This window comes from Macaca fascicularis, chromosome 1, assembly GCF_037993035.2.
Source record: "Macaca fascicularis isolate 582-1 chromosome 1, T2T-MFA8v1.1".
In the NCBI taxonomy this organism is placed as follows: Eukaryota; Metazoa; Chordata; class Mammalia; order Primates; family Cercopithecidae; genus Macaca; species Macaca fascicularis.
In genome coordinates, this window is record NC_088375.1 from 202,831,702 (window position 1) to 202,853,521 (window position 21,820).

The following is a 21,820-nucleotide window of genomic DNA, read 5'->3' on the forward strand; positions in this document are numbered from 1 at the left end:
ACCTGGTACCCAGACTCTGGGCCCAGCCTCACCCCTTCTCCCCGTCCCATGCACCTGCTTCCCAGCTATACCATTTCATCACTAAATGACATTCATCTCCCTGCCCTTTGGTTCAGGCCATTCCAGGTATCACCCCTTCCCCTTGCTGAAGGGGGCAGGGGCCTCCTCTCTACTCTCAACACCATTGACCTGTCTATACCTAAAAGTACCTTTTCCCTTCACTAGCCTGTGAGCCCCCAGATCAGGGAAAACTTTCATTTGTGTGTGTGATCCTCTCTGATGCAAGAGTCCTGCCAACTTTACCCAAAGGCTCCACTCAGGCAGCTCAAGTGAATGTGCCAGTCCTGAGGCTGTGGCGACTGCTTGAAGGCACTGTGGAACATGCAAGATACCAGGGCACCACCATGGCCACTCTGCAGCAGAACCGGACAAGTCAGTGATGATGGAAGGGGCTGAATGGATCGGATCCAGAGGCATCAAAGGAACACACAGGTCAGGAGAGAAAAAAGTAAGGCAACAGACTCTTTATTTAATGTGGTTTAAAATACATCAAAATGAAGTCCCTGGCTGTTGTGAATACCAAAAGGAGACAAAAAAGCTGCCAGTGCAGCTTCAAACAAGTCTGAGTGGCCGGGCTGGGCCATAAGGTAAGCAGTTACAGGGACAGAAGGCAGCCCCCTTCCCCCAAGAAGGGTAAGAGGAGCAGGTGCCTGGCTGTCCCTGGGGTGACCACCTCTGTGCTCTGCAAGATGGAAGGGCTGGGGCAGCAGCTGGAGAATCAGCTCAGCAGGCCTTGGCCCTCCCCTGTGGACACCAGGCAGCTCCACTGGCCTCCGGGTCAGCCCTCAGGGCCGCCATGATGGGGTGGAGGAGGGTTAAATAACCATCTTTACAGAAATAACATTCTCCTACAGAAAGTGCCTGACCTCAGCCCATGGTCCAAAAACCTCATGGAAAACAAACAACAAATTAAAAAAAAAAAGTGCTGCTGACACCTCTCAGAATCTGGTGGACATGAAGCTCTCAGCTGGACAAGGCCCTGAAAACAACTTACTGTTAGCAGAGCCATTGGCTCTGAGCTTCACCTGCTGTGGTCCCCTGGAGGAAAAGCTAGCAATCTAAGAAACCAACACAGCTCTTGGTCCTAAAACTGAGGTCACAAGTGTGGGACCCACCCGGCTGAGGAAGGCACTGGCCTTCACTCATGGATAGGCACCTCCCCTGCATCTGGCCCAGCACCTGGGCTACTTTGGAAAGCAGAAGCAGAGCAGCTGTAGTGATTGGTTATGATTTGGTCAATGGAAAGGAAGAAAAAAGGTAGGGACCCACATCTGCAGACTGGCCTGAAGGTCTAGACATGGATGGAGCTGTGAGCAAAGGCTGCACCTTGCCTGGGGCCCACATTCCTGACCTGGGAAACCCAGCTGGGGCCACTGTTCACTGTGGCCTCCCACACCACCACACTGGGATCCAGCAGCTCCAGTCCCTCCACGGGCTTTAAGAGGTAGCTGAAGTGAGTCAGGCAATTATGTGGGCCACTGTAGGCCTTTCCCCTCTCTTCAAGGGGGAAGGTACATACCTCTGCCTCTTCCCTGCACCTCTCTTGCCTAGCAAACACTCTGTGGGGTTGGCTGCTCTTGTACCAGCTTAGCCTGGCACAGGGGCTGGGGTAGGGAAAAGGCCCTACTGGAGCAGGAAGAGGCAAGGACTACTCCAGATACAGGGATTCAAAGGGGAAGAAAAAGATCATGGGAAACACTTCACAGGACAGCAGTATCTCAGCCAGTGACGGCAAAGATCTCAACACTCACACAGCTGCTTGAGGGCACCTAGATGTGAAGGATATACCAGAGAATAGCAGGCAACTCTGATGCAGATCAGTGGTACCTGCCCTGGGGCAAGAGAAAGAGAAATGGTGTGCCATTCATTTACCATCTCTGGTATCAGTCACACATGATTCAGTACTTAACATTCTTTGTGAACCAACTTATCTGAGAGATTTAAGGTAAGGGCTAAAAGAGTGGGCTAGGTATGGAAGATGAAGGGACCTGCAGGACAATGAACTAGCTTCAAAGAAAAACAGCAAGAAGCAAAGCTCTAACCATCCTATCCATCTTGGTCTGAGTCATTCTACTGTCCCAGAAAACTGCTTTGCACAAACACTGGCTAATACCCTGGCGAGTTTGCAACAGCAGAACATTCAGCATATAGAATGGCTGTACACAGTACATAGCAGTTATGTACTGGGGTAGGGGGAGAACAGGACACAGAAACAACTGTCTGCAGCCATTTTATGGATTTCTAGGGCCCAGTCAATAGTTCAACTTCATTTCTTACCTGTTAGACAACAGCTATGGGCTCCCACACAGGAAGAAGTGGAATCCCCAAGGACAGGCAGGGAGGTGCCAGGAAATGGAATCAGGACAAATCTTGAGGATTGCACATGTGGGGGTGGGGGCAGGAAGCAGAAAAATCCATGAAGCCAAGGAGGCAGCTGGACCTGGGGCCCAGCAACTGCTGCATGGAGATAGTGCTGATGGGAACTGGTGGTGGCCTCTCAGGACTAAAACCCACAGGTAAGCTTGTGGCAAAGCCATCAGAAGCCCTTTCCTTTCTTTTACAACAAACAACCTGATCTCACCAAACAGGAAACCTCAGCACCAAGATGGCAAAGGAGCCAAGCAGGGTGGTGAAGGAGGTGGGACACTGGAGGCCAGGTACCCAGGCACCACTGCTACAGCACCCCTCTTCCTTGGAAGATCCTCAATACAAACACTGTCATGTGCAAAAAAAGAAAAAAAAAGAAAAAGAAAAAAAGACCTTCAGAAATAATCCTTTGGGTGATCTCTTGTCAATCATTTGTGCAGGCTAGAGAGGCACCTGTGAATGATAAGGCTACTGAGAAGCATCATTGGCCTGGTCCTGGCACTACCAAAGGGCAGGGGAAGTGATGCCCAAGGGGCTCCTGACCAGCACATCGTCCCACACAGAAACATTCTCCAGGTCCCTTATCCTAGGCAGGAAATCACCAGCTCTGAGCGCCCTGCCAGGTCTCTGCCTAGGGACACCTTTTCCAGGTCCAGAGAATCAAAGGAGCCTCCAGAGCAGCTCGGAGGGCCTGAGCTGCCCAAGCAAGCCCTACTCACAAGAGAAATGCAGTCAAGACCTGGGTGTATCACTTGTCTTGAGCTCTGAAGGGCAAGGAGGGGTCTGAGCCTCAAGTCAGGCAGAGAAATGCTCAAGTCACTTGTCCTGCCAACTCACTGTGATGGCAGCTACAGATGACAGCCCCTCTCAAGACTCTTCAGCTGACAGAGGAGCCACTGACTTCATCTGTACACACCCCTATCCCCAATGCAAGCCCACTGTACACTTATAGGTATAAATGCATTAGGCCTTGCAATATGCCATATGTACGTAAAACTGACCCACAAAATCCAAAATTGCAAGTGTCAGATGCCAGCCAGGTCAGAACATCCTGGCTTCAGCAATGGGCTGCTCAGCATGGGAGCTTTTTATGGGCCAGGCCTGGCTGGGCTGCCGCTCCCTTCCCAGCATGCCCCAGCACCAGGCTCTCTAGGCTCTGGCAGAGGTGGGCTCTTGAGGCCCAGTCTGGCCTGATGCTTCTGTGCTCGGTGCTCCTGGGTAGCAAGGCGCTTCTGTGACCCTGGGGGAGCTGGGTGCTTGAGCCCCAGGCCCCTCTGGCCTCCTTTCAGGGCCACTGTCAGTGAGGGAGCCCTGGCCACCAGCACTCAGGTCCTGTACCCTCTTGTTCAGGTCATTGCGCTCTGTCTGCAGCGCCCGGCACAGCTTCTCCAGCCGTTGGATTTTTACCTGCAGGCCCTCCAGTTCTTTATCCCGGACTGTTTTCTAGGGAGAGAAATGAGACCTTCAGTGCCATGCCCCATCAACCTCCCACTTACCATCACTACTTGGTGACAAACACTTTTAACAAGGCTGGGAGCAGACTGAGTCCGAAGCTGGCCCCCTCTAGGAAACAGTCCTGGTTGAAGCCATGACTGGACTGTCAGGTGGGGCAGTGTGGTGCAGAAAAGGGGCTCGGCTTGGAGATAACATATTCCTCCATTTATCTACCACATGACCTTGGCAAAGGACTTGGCTTTTGAGCCTGTCTCATCTGTAAAACAGGACTACTAATACCATCCTCGGATCTCAAGAGAAGGTTCAATGAACCACGTACCTAAAAACATTCAGCAGCAAAAAAAAAAAAAAAGACAAACCCAAAAACATTCAGCAAGGTCTGGCTTGTCGTTGCTGCTCCATCAGTGTTAGTTCCTTTCTTCTACATTAGAAGCCATGAAATCACAAATTACCTGGGCTGCTTTACATGTAAACCAGGCACATCACTGGCACCCCTGTTTTTTCTGCTCTTTTATTCCTTTCTTCCATTTGCTCCCTTCACTCCCACTGGAGACCTACCACTGGGCTCACCATCTCCCATGGGGAGAGAACAGCATTAACTTTGGACTTGGACAATGTGTGCAAATCTCACCTCTACCTCATGCTAGCTGTGTCACTGATGGGTAGAACACACAGGAAAGGGCCTGATATGCGCTAAGTGCACACCCCCACCCTGGCTGCAGATCACAGACAGCCCACCTCCTCAGCCATCTCAAGGAGGGCCTTGTTGCTGCTCTCCCACCGGGACCGGTACATCGTGGTTTCTTTCTCCAGCTTCTTGATCTTCTTAGTCATCTAGGTTATGTGACAGACAGAAGGAAATGGTCAGAGCCGGCCTCTCTGTGCACCTGTGTCTCCAAGGTGGGGACTGACTGATTACAGGGTGCAGTCAATGCCCTCTGTGCCACCTTACCACCAGAAGTCACAAGTGTCCACCACTAACAACAAGAAATGGTAAGGGGCCAGAATCCCAGCACTTTGGGAAGCCAGGGTGGGCGGATCACTTGAGGCCAAGAGTTCAAGACCACCCTGGCCAACATGGTGAAACCCTGTCTCTACTAAAAATACCAAAAAAAAAAAAAAAAAAAAAAAGGCCAGGCATGGTGGCACGTGCCTGTAATTCCAGCTACTCAGGAGGCTGAGGCAGGAGAATCACTTTAACACGGGGGACAAAGGCTGCAATGAGCTGAGATCGTGCCACTGCACTCCAGCCAGTGAAACAGGGCGAGACTCCATCTCAAAACAAACAAACAAAAAAAAGAAATGGCTGCCCCATTCCCCGGGACAACCTGGAGGGTATACACACCACTGATACTGCCTCGAGAGGGGAAAGGCTGTGAACTCTCCTAACAGCCCCACCCTTGAGACACCCCAGATGGGAGCTTCCTGAAGGCAGGCCCAACCATTTTGAATGAAGCAGCTTATGCTCCAGGAGCCATGCGTGGCCTGGACCACAGTTACCTTTTCCATCTCCTGCTTGAATGTGGTGAACACCTCGCTGCTTTTGGAAAGTGTGTTCTGGAACTCCTCAAACTTCTCTGTGTATAAGGCAAGCTGGGGGAGAAAGCAGCCCACAGATAAGATTGGGTTTCTCTGGGAGGCACTCTGGTCAACACACTCAGACCTGTCCTTGACTCTCTGACCCAGTAATTCTATTGAGATACTATTTTTCCTTAAAACAAAGCAAAGCTATATATTTGGAAGGATATAATCCAAAATGCTAAGCCTGGAAAGTAGGAGACTTAGGGTGACTTTTATTTTGCCTTTATGTTGATTTTCAAACTCTTTTGTTCCCACTTCCTCAAAAGCAATACAACATTTCTGAGCTACAAATGAAATCCTCTGAGCCCACCTAACTACCTGGTCACCACCATATAGGTACTGTGCAGGTCCGGAGAGAACAAAGGCTCAACCAAGGTCTCATAGCAGCCAGGACACAGCCAGTCCTAGAATGAGGGTCCCATTTCACTACCCCCAGGATGGGGCCCAGTGAGGGGACCTTGAAGGCACAGGGTCAGGTTATATGCTCTCACCTGTTGCTTCAGGTGGGTCTCTTGCTGCTTCATCAGCTCACACATCCTCTGGGACTCTACTGCCTCTTTCAGGAGCTATTTCCAAGACAGAACCCCAGATGCTGTCAGAAGCCCCCAGGGGCTATGTTTGGTTTTTAGCCACAAGCACCAAACCCACCAAGGTTTCCTGCTCTCAGACTGATACTCAAGGAATCTGTGCCTGGTCTGGCCAGACAACTTCTCCCATATAACCCGGCTATGAACTGAGCCACAGCCCAACCTGCCTCCTCCCACACCCCCATCCCAACCCTGGGGCCTAAGCCTCACAAAATCCTTCTCCCGTTGGTGCCGCTCTTCTGCCTCCTTTAGCATCTCCTGGGCCTGCTGGAGCTTGGCATCCACCAGCTGCTGTTGTAGGTCCTTGTGTTTGAAGACTTTGTCGATATGCTGCAGCAAAGATGGTGGGAGCCGTCAGCTTGTCAGGAGCTCCTTTTCTCAGGGTGGCCCCACAGCCAAAGACCAGGGCACTTTGCCCAGCCCCCCATCTCAATCTGATATGCTGGACTCCCATGTGTACCACACAACATGGGCCCCAAGTCTCTGGAAGGTCATCTTTCCAAGCTCACCTCGTTTCTCTCCCAGTGAGTCAGACTTTGGTAAGTACATGGTTTATGGATGGAATCTGCTCCCAAGAAGCCAAGCAATAAACACACTCAAATCTCTGACCCCAGGATTGATCACCTATGGGGTTGGAAGCCCTCACTTCTGTGTCCCTGATTCTCTTGTAAATGGGAAGAATGGGCAAAAACAATGCTTCTAAGAACATGACAGCCTAGCTCAGTAGGCAAAGACTTGCCATATCTAGGCAAAGACTAGACATGTGCATCCCTAAGGAATGGCTGTCCTGCCTACTGGAGGAGCACTGGGGACTTATGTCAGGTGAGAGAGAAGGGATGGAGAGAAGGTGAAGGATTCAGGTGCTACTTCAAAGGTAAAATCAACTGGACTTGCTGAAATAAGGGAAAATAACTCCATTTTTTTGGATGGGGAAGGGAAGGAGCCTTGCAGGTAAGTCCAGTTTGGGTATGATGAGAGTGCTTGTGTCTATCTGGGGAGGGCTGTAAATGCAAAGCAGCAGGGCCTGGTAGTCCTGCAACTCCTTCTCCACAGGTAATACTAAATCCTTTTCTGCCTTGGTGGGGAGAGAAAACGGGGGTATTCAGATTCTTGAAGTTCGTGTCTCACTATAGTGGCCCAGGAAGCCTCTATGTCTCAGTGCTGAGGGATAAGAACCAAACCAACTCCCCTCAAACCAAACAAGCTGCTTTGTTCCCAGAGGATGAAGTCCGGCAAGGAAAGGGGTGGGTCAGGGGAGTGCCCTCTAGGTCCTGCACACACGATCATCACACTGGCCTATGAATCTAAGAGGGCAAATCTTGCCCATCTCACCACTGCCACACCCCAGGGGCTAGGAAAGGGCCTATTCCAGAGCAGGTCCTCTGCCAGCCCTGTAAGGGGGCTCCAGGTCTCCCTTCTCATGATGAGAACGCGCCCACAACAGCCAGGTGACTGGATGGAAGACCCAAAGATTCAAGTGCCTGGCGTGGCAGCCAACAGTGACAAAGGGAATGACATGCTTTTTTTTTTTGAGACAGAGTCTTGGTGTGTCACCCAGGCTAGAGTGCAGTAGCACAATCTCAGGTCATTGCAACCTCTGCCTCCTGGGTTCAAGCAATTCTCCTACCTCAGCCTCCCGAGTAGCTGGGACTACAGGCGTGCACCACCATACCTGGCTAATTCTTTTGTAGTTTTAGTAGAGACAGGGTTTCACCACGTTGCCCAGGCTGGTGTTGAACTCCTGACCTGAGGTGATCCACCCGCTCTGGCCTCCAAAAGTGTTGGGATTACAGGCATGAGCCACCACGCAGGCCTAATAATCCTGCCTTTTTTTTTTTTTTTTTGAGACGGAGTCTCGCTCTGCCGCCCAGGCTGGAGTGCAGTGGCCCGATCTCAGCTCACTGCAAGCTCCGCCTCCCGGGTTTATGCCATTCTCCTGCCTCAGCCTCCTGTGTAGCTGGGACTACAGGCGCCCGCCACCTCGCCCGGCTAGTTTTTTTGTATTTTTTAGTAGAGACAGGGTTTCACCGTGTTAGCCAGGATGGTCTCGATCTCCTGACCTCGTGATCCACCCGTCTCGGCCTCCCAAAGTGCTGGGATTACAGGCTTGAGCCACCGCGCCCGGCCAATCCTGCCTTTTAAGTGGCAGGAGCAGCAAGGAATCAGTGGACACAGTCTCTGGAGTCCATCACTGATCACAGGCACAGCCCCTCCTCTGCAATTCCAAATTCTACAAAGCTCTGAAAATGGAAATTGTCATAAGCTGGCAGCCAAACTTGACCTGCATCATTGTAAGCCCATAATCTAGGTGAGTATTTGGAAGTTCTACTGCATAAACATTAACATGTCTGGCTTCCCCAAGGCCCTGCTGAGGGTGCTATATAACACACAGTCCACATATGTGCCTCCATTCTAAAATGTGGATAGTTCTAATTCCAAAAGATACCTGGCCTAGTCGTTTGGGATAAGGCACTGTGGACGTGGGGCTGTGTGGCTGTCAGTCTCTTCTCCCCACCTGTTCTTTATCTATGAGGAATAACATTACTCTCCTCCCAAAGAGGAGGAGGAGGAGGAGGAAGAAAGGGAGAATGGGAGGAAGCCTGAAAAGGTACTGTCCCAGTGCCTAGCACACACTCAAAAACCTCACAATTTCTGGGCCATGATTGCTGTTTGTGATACCCTTACCTCCTCTCGCAGCTCATACTGCTCAATCAGCTTCTTGAGCCTCTCAGCCAGCTCCATGTTCTCTTGGCGCAGCTTGGAGTTGCGCTCATTGTGCTGTTCCATCTGTAGCTGAATGTCATTCAGTGTCACCTGGAAGTGTGAGGTCACCTCCTTGCGCTTCTCCTCCTCCTCCCGGGCCCGCTGCACACCTTCTTCCTGGGCAGAGAAGTCAGCCCTAGAACCATCATCCACTGCTACCTCACAAGGGTCCCCCAGCTAGTCCACAGATGGTCTCTGCCAACAGCCCTCCCTGCTCCCAAAGTGAGGAGTAGCCAGGCTCCAGGATGTTGTGCAATGCGGGTTCCAATGGACCCCCCTGTATATCAGGTGACATCAAGTGAGATTCTCCCCCTACAAAAATGCAGGTACATGGCAGGCGCGGTGGCTCACGCCTGTAATCCCAGCACTTTGGGAGGCTGAGGTGGGTGGATCACGAGGTCAGGAGTTCGAGACCAGCCTTGCCAATATTGGTGAAACTCGTCTCTACTAAAAATACAAAAATTAGCTGGGCGTGATGGTGTGCACCTGTGGTCCCAGCTGCTTGTGAGGCTGAGGCAGAGGAGTCGTTTGAACCTGGGAGGCGGAGGATGTGGTGAGCCAAGATTGCGCCACTGTACTCCCACCTGGGCGATGGGCCACAGAGCAACACTTTGTCCCCCCGCCCCACAAAAAAAAAAAAAGAAAAAATGCAGGCACACATGCACACATGTAAGTGCCGTTCTGAAGCAAGTCGGATCTCCTAAGGCCTATTCTTCCAGATTTCAGATTAATGTGCATTTGTCCCCTCTGTACCCCCAGAGACCAAGCTGTTAAAATTTAGTAACACCCAGGGTTTGCGAAGTTGTGTAGAATTAGGCACTCAACACTTTTGATGTGGCAGGCACACTGCCCCCTTACTGGAAGGCAATCCAGCAAAATCTATTAAAATGAAAAATCTGCATATACTGTGACCTAGCCATTTCACTTCCATTACTTATCCTACAGATAAGTTCTATATAACTGACCAGTGATAAATATAACAAGAATTTTCACTATAGTTCTATATGTAATAATGAAAAATTGTAAACAACCTCAAATGCTTTAACTAGGGCACTGATATATCCATATGATGAGAAAATAGCCCTACACATACTGATAGGGAAAAACGTTATGTAAAGTGAAAAAAGGCATAAGTTACGAAATGGTACATGTATAATAATTTCATTCCAGAAACTACAGATAAGATTTTACATATAAAAAGGAAAGTTAGAAGGCTGTATTTAAAGTTGCTGTAACCACAGACTGACCTCACTATAGAAGCAGCAGAACATGGGAAGGACCCAGGTTCCTGACTGACCAACCTCTGGGACAAGAGCTGCTTGTCAGAGCCAGGCCTCCTCCACTTACCAGGGGACTGTCATTTCATTAAGAAATACTGACGCCAGTGCATTATGGATTCTCTTAGTACTTTATCCTTCACCTTAACTAATACATGTCAAATGGTTATAAGCAGCATTCTCTAACGTAAGGTATTATTGAGAAAGTGTATTTCTTTTTTTTTTTTTTTGAGACGGAGTCTTGCTTTTTTTGAGACGGAGTCAGGCTGGAGAGCAGTTGGCACGATCTCGGCTCACTGCAAGCTCCGCCTCCCAGGTTCACGCCATTCTCCTGCCTCAGCCTCCCGAGTAGCTAGGGACTACAGGCGCCCACCACCACACCCGGCTAATTTTTTTTTTTATTTTCGGTAGAGACGGGGTTTCACTGTGTTAGCCAGGATGGTCTCCATCTCCTGACCTCGTGATCCACCCGCCTCGGCCTCCCAAAGTGCTGGGATTATAGGTGTGAGCCACCACGCCCGGCCGAGAAAGTGTATTTCTATGCCACAAGTCTGCATTTTTTTTTTTTTTTTTTTTTGACACCAAGTCTCACTCTGTTGCCCAGGCTGTAATGCAGTGGTGCAATCTTGGCTCACTGCAACCTCAGCCTCTCGGGTGCAAGCAATTCTCGTGCCTCAGCCATCTAAGTAGCTGGGATTATAGGCATGTGCCAGCACACTTGGCTATTTTTTGTATTTTTAGTAGAATGGGGTTTCTTTTTCCAGGTTGGTCCCAAACTCCTGGCCTCAAGTGATCCATCCACCTCAGCCTCCCAAAGTGTTGCGATTATAGGCGTAAGCCACCATGCCCAGCCTTGCTTTTTTACACTGATTCCATGTGGAAATTGTAATGTTTTGGATGTTGGGTTAAATATATTACTAAAATTAATTTCACCTGTTTCTTTTTACTTTTTAGAGTGGCCAGAAGATTTTTAATCACTTATGTGGGCCACTGCACCCAGGCCTAGCCTCCATTACTTTTTAAGAGGAAAGCCCATGAAAGAAACATTAAGTGGAAGTCAAGGAAATCAGAGTCACCTGTTCCAGGGGGCCCAGGCCTACCTTGAGGGAGCGGTTGTGCCGCTGCAGCTCACGGCATAGGCTCTCAAGCTTGCTACGGGCCAGGACGGCCTTACTGTGCTCACCACGCAGATGGTCCTTCTCTTGCACCAGCTGGCTCTGCTTCTTCTGCAGGAGCTTCATCTGCTTCTGTGAGTTCCGGTGCTCCTCCAGCTGGGGACAGGGATAGGGAGGGCAGGTGAGCATCCTGTGAGGCCTTCCTGGTGGGGATCACTATTCGGGTCTAGGCTCTCCTGAGCTGCCCTGAACCGCACCGTTTCAGACCAGGAGTGCTCTCATGGGCTGATGCTGTGCTGTTGCTTACACACTCCTCCCATGAACTGACACTAACCCCGAAGCCTCCACCATAGGGACAGAGAAATGGACACTCACTAGGGCAAGCAGGGGCCACGCAGCCAGCAGATGCCAATTCCTATTCCAGCTCTGACGCTGGGCCACTAGAGCCACTTCAAGCTGTTGCATTTCCCCAATTTGCTGGACACTCATGCCCAAGGATGAGACCACCTGCTACCCTACCTTGTGCCTATTAACAGACCCCCATTGCTCCCTTACATTCCTTCAAAACGTTAGCACTGGGTTCATCAGCACTCTCCCCAGCACAATTACTTTTCTCATTTGTGGCCACTTCAGTATCAACAGATAATCCTTCTGACTCCCTGGTCTCCCAGTCCTTCAGTTCTTCCACAAACTCACTCCTTTCTCCAGCTCAGTTCCCCTCCCATGACCCTATCCAGGCCTATACAACAGAAATATAATGCAAACCACATAAATAATTAAAAATATTCTACTGGCCACACTGAAAAAGTAAAAAACAGGTGAAATTAATTTTAGTAATATATTTATTGTAACCCAATATCCAAAACATTACAATTTCAACACGGAATCAATGTAAAAAAGGGAGGCCGGGAGCGGTGGCTCACACCTGTAATCCCAGCACTTTGGGAGGCCGAGGCAGGCAGATCACTTGAGGTCAGGAGTTCAAGACCAGCCTGGCCAACACGGTGAAACCCCGTTTCTACTAAAAAAAATACAAAAAAGCAGCCAGTTTGGTGGCACATGCCTGTAATCCCAGCTACTTGGGAGGCTGTGAGGCAGGAGAATCGTTTGAACCTAGGAGCAGGACATCACGCCACTGTATTCCAGCCTGGGTGACTGAGACACTATCTAACAAAAAAAGAAGTGAGATGTTTTATATTCTTTGTTTTTGCTTAAGTCTTCAAAATCTGATGTCTATCTTACATTTACAGCACATTCAAATTCAGACTGGCCACATGTCAATTAGCTAGAGACGAATTTATCTTGGACAGCGCAGATCTAGACTTTGTCACTACCAGACAGCACACCCACTATCTCAATTTCCAGCACCCCAGGCCAGGACTACCATCACCTATCTTTTTAGCTCATTCCAATCAATATCTGTGATCCTCAGAAAATCTCTTACCCTATAAGGACCTCCAATCCATTGACTCAACCATCCTTCCACTCTCCTTTAAAATAACCACTTACCTTATTACCTGGCTTAGATTTCTTACACCCTCAACTCTCTTGGCCCTTCCCCAGTAATACTGCAACCCTAGTAAAGCACCTTCCTGCTTTACACCAGTACTGAAACAACCCTACTTGAAGAGTCTCAATTTTTTTTTTTTTTGAGATGGAGTCTCGCTCTGTCGCCCAGGCTGGAGTGCAGTGGCGCAATCTCGGCTCACTGCAAGCTCCGCCTCCCGGGTTCATGCCATTCTCCTGCCTCAGCCTCCCGAGTAGCTGGGACTACAGGCGCCCGCCCCTGCGCCCGGCTAATTTTTTCTATTTTTAGTAGAGACGGGGTTTCACCATGGTCTCGATCTCCTGACCTTGTGATCCGCCCACCTCGGCCTCCCAAAGTGCTGGGATTACAGGCGTGAGCCACCACGCCCGGCCGAAGAGTCTCACTTTAAATTCACGGCCACCAATTTCAGGAAAAGCAGCAATCTCAACACAATGCACATGCTATTCACACTCCTCTCCTTCCAGACAACTATTCATCGTCCTCATCAAATCTCAAAACACAGAAGAAACCAGAGAATCAGGGGCAGAAGCTCCACATCTGCCAGTACACCTGCCCCATCCTCTCCTCCAGTCACACAGACCTAGCCATATGGTTACCACAGCCAAGCCCCCTTCTTAGGCACTGGGCCTCAGGTCCCCTCCTCTACTCACACCACCACTCCAACAACTCATTTCCTCTCTTGCATCAGCAATTTTCCCCTGGCTGGATCACTCTAAAAGGGTGCTTATCTTCCTTACACCTTTTATTTAATCCTTACAAGAATGTCATTAGGCAGGTATGACATTCCCCATTTTACAGATGAGTAAAGTTCCCTACAGGAAAATATTAATAAATGTGTGTGGAATGAATTAATTTTAACATAAATACTTAAGAGGCTGGGCGCAGTAGCTCACGCCTGTATCCCAGCACTTTGGGAGGCCGAGACGGGCAGATCACGAGGTCAAGAGATTGAGACCATCCTGGCCAACATGGTCAACCCTGTCTCTACTGAAATATACAAAATTTAGCCAGGCGTGGTGGCGTGCGCCTGTAATTCCAGCTACTCAGGAGGCTGCAGCAGGAGAACCGCTTGAACCTGGGAGGTGGAGGTTGCAGTGAGTCAAGACCATGCCACTGCACTCTAGCCTGGTGACAGAGCAAGACTCCATCTCTAAATAAATAAATAAATAGGCTGGGTGCGGTGGCTCACGCCTGTAATCCCAGCACTTTGGGAGGCCGAGGCAGGCAGATCACGAGGTCAGGAGATTGAGACCATCCTGGCTAACACGGTGAAAGCCTGTCTCTACTAAAAAAAAAAAAAAAAAAAAATAGCTGGGCATGGTGGCGGGTGCTTGCAGTCCCAGTTACTCCGGAGGCTGAGACAGGAGAATGGCGTGAACCCGGGAGGTGGAGCTTGCAGTGAGCCGAGATCGTGCCACTGCACTCCAGCCTGGGCAACAGAGTGAGACTCCGTCTCAAAATAAATAAATACATACATACATACATACTTAGGCTGTGACCATCAATAGATAAATCTGTTAGTTCAAATTCTGACAGGGGACCTGATGATGGAAGAATCTGGCTGCCCCACCCTCAACCCACTGAACAATGTTACAACAGAGTGGGAAGAGCATGCTTTGCATTTATTGCGATGGAACATGAAGTACAGAGTACTACTTATGAAGAATTCTTGTCAAAAACTTGAAGCTGAATTGGATCAAGCTTTAGAGCTAACTTCTACTTCACTTACAGGCACTAGGAGGTAAAGAAGTAAAATGCTACCACAGATGACAAAGCTAGAAGGGGGCATCCTACAGGACAGCCAGTCTGGTTTCTGTAAAAAGTCAATGTCATGGGGAATATGAGGAGGCAGTGACAAGAAGACTGCTCTGAAGTAAAAGGAAAAAGTATCAAGTGACTAGCATTAGTTTTATTTACTGTGATAATGGCTCTATGCATCTGTATTTGAGGAAGATGCATCAAGATCACAAGGTGTCTTGGACTCAGGCCAGGAACAAGGGCTCTACCACCTTGGAATCATTCTTTGAGAAATTTCTTTCAAGGAATATGCAGTTTCTCAAACTCTTGCTGCACAGCCCTGAAGAGGCTCGCTGAGAGTGATTCCCCATTTAACAGATATTTCAGAGAAAGCTGAACAGAAATTAAGCCACCTACCTGCCTCTGCACCCCCAACCCTATACCAGGTGGCATGCTGATTTTCCCAAGGCAGGGAAGGTGCCCGCGGAGGGGGGAACTGACCAGTTCAGCATACTTCTTGCACAGAGCGGCCAGCTTCTCCTCTGGGGTACTCAGAGTATTCAGTGTCTGCATCAGCAACGTGATCTCCTTCCCTGCAAAGCACAGGAGCAAAGACATGTACTCCCTTCTCCAGGGGTCCCCTCCAGGCCTGGGCTCACACTCATCATGAGTGCTGAAGATAGCCCTCCCCATCACACTTTATATTTTGCTTGTTAATTAGCTCCTTCCTTACTATAGGGACCAACTCAATCCTGCCCTCACTGTAGCCCCAGTATTGTCCATAGTACCATCACAGAGAATATGTTCAACAAATGCTTATCAAATGAACGACTGTACCCTACTGAAATCTCCTTAGTGGACACCACTGGCAGGGTAAAAAAACTGCCTGCTCTACCAACAGACGAAAGATTTCCCACTTATGAATTCAGGGCTACTGTTTCATACAGTTTCAATGCAAGGAAGGCTCACCCTCCTGATAGAGGTAGGATCCAAAAAGGAATAGATGTCTTAGCCTCCTTGAGAAATAACTAAACTCTTGTCAACAGAGTAGCCAAACAGTGAACTTTAAAATGAAGATACTTTCGGCCAGGTGCGGTGGCTCACGCCTGTAATCCCAGCATTTTGGGAGGCCGAGGTGGATCATGAGGTCAAGAGATCGAGACCATGCTAACATGATGAAACCCCGTCTCTACTAAAAATACACACAAAAAAATTAGCAAGGCGTCATAGGGGGTGCCTGTAGTCCCAGTTACTCAGGAAACTGAGGTAGGAGAATCACTTGAACCTGGGAGGCAGAGGTTGCAGGGAGGCGGAGATCGTGCCACCGCACTCCAGCTTGGTGACAGAGCGAGACCCCCGTCTAAAAAAATAAATGAACTAAAAAAAAAAAAAAAATGAAGATACTTTCCATATATGTGACCCTAAGATTTTTTCTTTTTTTTTTTTGAGACGGAGTCTCACCCTGTCACCCAGGCTGGAGTGCAATGGCATGATCTCAGCTCACTGCAACCTCTGCCTCCTGAGTTCAAGTGATTCTCCTGCCTCAGCCTCCTGAGTAGCTGGGATTACAGGCACATGCCACCATGCCCAGCTAGTTTTTTTTATCTTTAGTAGAAATGGGGTTTCACCATGTTGGCCAGGCTGGTCTCGAACTCCTGACCCCATGATCTGCCCGCCTTGGCCTCCCAAAGTGCTGGGGTTACAGGTGTGAGCCACTGTGCCTAGCCGTCCCTAAGATTTTTTTTTTTTTTGAGAGAGCCTCGCTCTGTCACCCAGGCTGGTATGCAGTGGTGCAATCTTGTGTCACTACAAACTCCACCTCCCGGGTTCACGCCATTCTCCTGCCTCAGCCTCCCAAGTAGCTGGGACTACAGGTGCCCGCCACCACGCTCGGCTACTTTTTTGTATTTTTAGTAGAGACGGGGTTTCACCGTGTAAGCCAGGATGGTCTCGAACTCCTGACCTCATGATCCACCCGCCTCAGCCTCCCAAAGTGCTGGGATTACAGGCATGAGCCACCGTGCCCGGCCATAAGATTTTTTAAAGTTCTTCTTTAAAGTAGGATGATACAAAAGGGGAGAGGGAAATAGGAATAAAACATGGACATAATGACACCCGAGTTAGATTCTAGATTCTTTTTTTTTTTTTTGAGACGGAGTTTCACTCTTGTTGCCCAGGCTGGAGTGTAGTGGCACGATCTTGGCTCACTGTAACCTCTGCCTCCGGAGTTCAAGCCATTCTCCTGCCTCAACCTCCCAAGTAGCTGGGATTACAGGCGTGTGCCACAATGCCCAGCTAATTTTTGTATTTTTTAGTAGAGACAGGGTTTCATCATGTTGGCCAGGCTGTTCTCGATCTCCTGACCCTCAGGTGATCCATCCGCCTCGGCCTCCCCAAGTGCTGCAATTACAGGCGTGAGCCACGGCGCCCGGCCTAGACTCTCAAACATACATACCCTGCTGTAAAATAACTGTCATTGCCCGTTCCCCATTGCCTGTGCCTGAGTCAGGGAGCTTTCCCTCTGCCTTCACAGAAGGGCCCAAGAGATCAGCATGGAGAGACTGTAATTCGCAGGCAGGCATGCCAAATCCAACCCACGGATGGGTTTTGTTTGGCTCTTACCATTTTAGCTGCTAACTATGAAAAAATCTAGAGTTCTCACATAACTCTACATTGCTGGCTTTTCTTAAAAAAAATAAAAATAAAAATAATTGCCGGGCGCGGTGGCTCAAGCCTGTAATCCCAGCACTTTGGGAGGCCGAGGCGGGCGGATCACAAGGTCAGGAGATCGAGACCACAGTGAAACCCCGTCTCTACTAAAAATACAAAAAATTAGCCAGGCGCGGTGGCGGGCGCCTGTAGTCCTAGCTACTCAGGAGGCTGAGGCAGGAGAATGGCGTGAACCCAGGAGGCGGAGCTTGCAGTGAGCCGAGATCGCGCCACTGCACTCCAGCCTGGGCAACAGCGTGAGACTCCGTCTCAAAAAACAAACAAACAAACAAAAATAATTAAAAAAATAAAAGAAGGCTGGGCACGGTGGCTCACGCCTGTAATCCCAACACTTTGGGAGGCTGAGGCAGGCGGATTACGAGATCAGGAGATCGAGACCATCCTGGCTAACACAGTGAAACCCCGTCTCTACTAAAAATACAAAAAAAAATTAGCCGGGCGTGGTGGTGGGCACCTGTAGTTCCAGCTACTTGGGAGGCTGAGCCAGGAGATTGGTGTGAACCTAGGAGCAGATCTTGCAGTGAGCCGAGATCGTGCCACTGCACTTCAGCCTGGGTGACAGAGCGAGACTGTCTCAAAAAATAAATAAATAAATAAATAAAAATAAAAGAAGCCTGCACCCAGCCTGCAGTTTTGCCTGCTCTCAGTTGGCTAGTTGAGAGCAACTAATCAGGAAGCAGTAAAGTCTTTGGATAAAGTAGCCTACATCTTCATGTGGCCCCATGGCCAGCCCAGCTTATGCAGACATTTGGGTTTTCAACTCCAGCCTAGTCTAATTTTCTTACTGTAAAGAGAAGTATAAACTAAGACCCAGAGAGGAGAAGGGACACACCCGAGATCACACAGCAGGTAGTACTGGCTGGCACAGGAGCCCACCCTGGCCTCCCATCTCCATTTTCTCAAAGAGAGAACAGGTCCCATTCCAACCCCCAATTGCTCCAAAAGCCAGAAGGCCTTGTGCTGGGAACCCCTGCATCTCTCTATGCCGTGGCCCCCACATCCCTGGCTTTGATTACACTAGAGTGACTTGCTGTTCTGAGAAGTACCGTTTTCCTTTGAATCCTGGCGGAACAGACTGGTCCAGAGAACGTCAAGTCCAAACTCCCTCCCCTCACCAGCCTCACAAAGAGCCACCCTCTGCTCACCCAAACCCTTGGCTTTTTTCTTCTCCTGTGGCCTTCGGTGGTCTCGGTCTCCGACCTCATCACTCTGCCGGATCTCTTCTGTGCCTGGATCCCCCTTGGAGGGTTCCTTCTCTCCATTGACTACTGGAGTTGGTTCAGGCTCCCCATTCCTTGCCACATAGGTCCGGGACTTCTCTGCATCTTCGGGTTCAGCTGGCTCACCCTGTGCCCCATCCTCGCCAGGCCCCCCCTGGTTACTGTCCACACAGTATGTGCTCAGTATGTCTTCCAATTGGCGACTCAGCTCCTCAGAGACATCACGAAGGGCCCCAGACTGAGCCGTTTTGGCTTGAGCCCCTACAGCAGGAGAGGATGAGGGGTAGAGTGAGAAACAAGACAAATTATACCACTGGTTGGGAATTTTCAGGTCCAGCCAAACTCATCAGTTTGAGTTAAATGTTGCCTAACTTTTCTTTTTTTATGGAAACTGAGAAGCAAGAATGGAGTATTATTCAGCAAATCTAGTTCCTGTCAGAATTTAAATTCGAAACATCTTTTGAATCAAGAAATTATAGTAATATAATATAGTTAAGCTTCACTTCTGTTTACTTGTAAAATGACACAACTATTTCTCACTACCACTCGAACATGTTTGTTATGATCATAAAAGTATGTAAAGCATCAGCACACAGGGATGGCATGGTGCAACTTCTAGTCCATCTCCTTCCCCCTCACAAAACCATTTTTTACCATTCAGATCATTCTAGAAATGCCTCAAACAGGAAGGGCAGTTAGCTGCTAGTGGCTGAGGTGTTTCAAACCGGACCTGGATTTCCTGACTGGGTGCCCCGTTTGGCTGCCACCTGACTTAATCCCGTTAGAGGTTCTCTCCAGAACTCTGTTCCTGTGCTTACAGGGAGCGGCTCCGCCAACTCGCCAGAATTCGGGGGTGACCGCGGCCCCAGCACTGTCCTCTCATTCTATATTCCCTCCTCCCGGACAACCTGGCTTCGGCCTCTAAGTCCAGAAGCGAGGCCGGCCCCACAGCTCCACCCCCTGCCCGCTGGCAACGCAGAGCTGGCACACACCCTCCGGCTTCCGAGGAGCCTGGCTGCTGCCGGGACCTTCTGCTTCTGCTGCAGGAGCCGCCTGGCTGGGCCGCTCCTGGGCTCCCTCGGGTCCTGCTTCCGGTTGTCCCGGGCTGCTTTTTGGGTTGGATTGTTTGGCAGCCCCGTTCTTTTTGTCTTGGTTCTTCATTGTGATGAGAGATGCTGGGTCAGGAGAAGATCCTTTAGAAACAAACACAGTTGCTATTTTCCAGACTTCGAAATTCTTCGCAGCCTGGATCAGAAAATCCCCACAGCAGGCGCACGAAGCTTCTTAAACGGACCGGCCGGCCCTGGCAGAGGGCGCCAACGGCTCTCGGGTCTTGGAGGGTCAGGGGAGCCCGGCGTGCCGGGACAGGCTTTCGGGGCGCAGCTCCCGCAGCGGGTGAGGGAAGGGGCCTCTTTTCTCCCTGGAGCCACTTCTCTACACAACCGGCCCCCTCGCGGCAGGCCGGGCCCGGGATTGGCTCAGGGCCGGAGACTGACGTGGCGGGACTCCCGGCGCCGGCGCCGCCCCCGCCCCTCAGGCCCCACGTGCGCCCCCCGCGCTCGCAGCCACCCACGCCCTGCGCGCCCTGCAGCCTCGAGGCACGCCCGCGCATGCGCACCCCCCCCCCCCCCAGGCAGGCCACCCCCCCTCCCCCCGTCCCGGCCGCCGGCCCACGCGCGGAGTTGGCGTGATTTCCCCACAGGCCGAGAACATCCCGGCCCGCACACCCTCAAATAGTCTCGCCCAACGGCTGCCACGGCACGTACCTCACCGCCGACGTCCGACGGCTTCCCCAGCTCTGGCCTCGCACCGGAAACCCCGAGTAACCGCTGCCGGCGAGCCGCCTGCTCCCGCCTCAGCCAATCAATAGCCGGCGCCGGCGCGGAGCTTGCTGGGAAGGACTAAGCGAGGGCGGCCTCGGAGGCGGGCGCGCCGGGAGGGCGGGGCAGGGAAAAGTCTACGCGTTCCTCCGTACGCAGGGGCTATCCGCAGTCCCGAAGTGCATAAGGGGCTGTAGTCCTCAGAGTCCAAAAGGAGCCCGTCATTCTGCACGAGTGCCCACGTCAACCTTGTTTCTATCTCGCAGAAGCTATGTTTCAACTCCCGAAGGCTTTGCGCCTGGCTATTGTTTCCTGCAGGCCTCCATCAAACCTTCCTCCCTGGCCGTGAACAAATGTGACTCCATCCAGGAACTCCGAGGACTCGGGAAGAGGGATAAGAGTCCTGAACTGAGACTCAGGAGACCCACACTCCAGTCCCAATTTCATCACGGATTTGCTGTGTGGCTGGACGTTCTTTTCTCTCTCTGGGCCTCGATGTCCTTCTTCCGAAGGAGGCTTTTAATAACAATAACAGTTCCTTGAACGCTTACTGTGTGCTTTCCCAGTATCTAATAGCTTGGTTCTCATAACCACTCATAGAAATAACTACTATCTGTTATCCCCATTTTACGGAAAAGGACAGTAAGAGAAAGGTTAGGTAACTTGTCCAAGGTCACATGGATAGTGAGTGGTTAAAACAGGGATTCAAAACGTAAGTCTGACACCAGCACCCAGGTAACTATTCGGCTACCCTGTCTTTTACCCAGAAGAAACACTACCACAGCAGGTTTCCCTGAGGCAGTCAAGGTAACTTGTGAAAGTAGGTCATATTTTCCCCTCTCCATTACCGTTTTGGCAGTCAGTTCCTCAGGAAGGTGCTGAGTCAGGCTTCAGGCATATTCATGAGCCTTTTCTCTACCCCATACTCTACGAAGTCTCACTGGGGTTAAAGTAGAAAAAAACCCCACAATTCTCTACACGTGAGATCACAATTCTGTATCCTCATTGTTTCTGGATAATGAAGTCAAACCCAACAATCCTTGTGCCTAGAATTTGAAGCCTAAGAGGTTTGGCTTTTGCCAAACCCAAAATTTTTTGAGGCCCAGTTCAAAGGTCACTTCAGAGCCTTCCCAGTGCTCTGCAATCCGTACTTGCTCCCTAGGTCTGCAGAGTTCTGTTACAGCATTAGCAGTGAGGTGTTGAAATTACTATTTGCTTATAAGTCAGTTAATTTTGCAAGAACTGTTGGCTAAATATTCTAGTCCCAGAGCCTCGCATCAGGCTGTGGGTAGAGAAGATTGTAAACTGTTGTACTAATTGAGCGTTGGTTTAGGGCTGTTAGGATGTTAAGTATTTCCCCCAAAGGCTCAGTGAAAGACTTCAGAGCAGTGCATTTTGGATTTCAGATTTTCAGATTAGGGAAGCTCAACCGGTAAAGTTTGAGAAAATCCCAAATTCGAAACACTTCTGGTCCCAAGCATGTTGGATAAGAGATACTCAACTTGTAGTATAATGATGGAACTGAGGCTCAGAAAGATTTGGAATCTACGTGTCCTGAA

The 21,820-nt window shown here is 50.1% G+C and overlaps 1 protein-coding gene across 3 annotated transcripts; it reads right to left on the reverse strand.

Moving 5' to 3' along the window:
* Nucleotides 1–509: 509 nt before the first annotated feature.
* Nucleotides 510–20,261, reverse strand: TXLNA (taxilin alpha). Of its 3 annotated transcripts, none has more exons than XM_005544107.4 (11): nucleotides 20,208–20,261; nucleotides 19,434–19,634; nucleotides 18,367–18,702; nucleotides 14,993–15,084; nucleotides 11,191–11,361; nucleotides 8,736–8,930; nucleotides 6,261–6,380; nucleotides 5,955–6,029; nucleotides 5,383–5,475; nucleotides 4,621–4,716; nucleotides 510–3,870 (listed from the first exon to the last, which is right to left on the reverse strand). In XM_005544107.4, the coding sequence occupies exons 2-11, from the start codon at nucleotides 19,600–19,602 to the stop codon at nucleotides 3,577–3,579; spliced, it is 1,641 nt and encodes a 546-aa protein (XP_005544164.1). In that variant the 5' UTR covers nucleotides 19,603–19,634; nucleotides 20,208–20,261; the 3' UTR covers nucleotides 510–3,576. The 3 variants fall into 3 exon arrangements, with proteins under 3 accessions (XP_005544164.1, XP_015294564.1, XP_073869488.1); XM_015439078.3 differs by having other exon boundaries at nucleotides 14,909–15,084; XM_074013387.1 differs by lacking the exon at nucleotides 20,208–20,261 and having other exon boundaries at nucleotides 14,909–15,084; nucleotides 19,434–19,636.
* Nucleotides 20,262–21,820: the final 1,559 nt, after the last annotated feature.

Bases quoted from the DNA above. Each gene is read 5' to 3' on its own strand.
- TXLNA (XM_015439078.3), bottom strand. From the start codon at position 19,602: ATGAAGAACCAAGACAAAAAGAACGGGGCTGCCAAACAATCCAACCCA. The intron at 18,703-19,433 runs GTGTGTGCCAGC...CTCCTGCTGTAG, and splicing joins GGCTCCTCGGAAGCCGGAGG to GGGCTCAAGCCAAAACGGCT. The intron at 6,381-8,735 runs GTAAGGGTATCA...TCTTTGCTGCAG, and splicing joins AGTATGAGCTGCGAGAGGAG to CATATCGACAAAGTCTTCAA.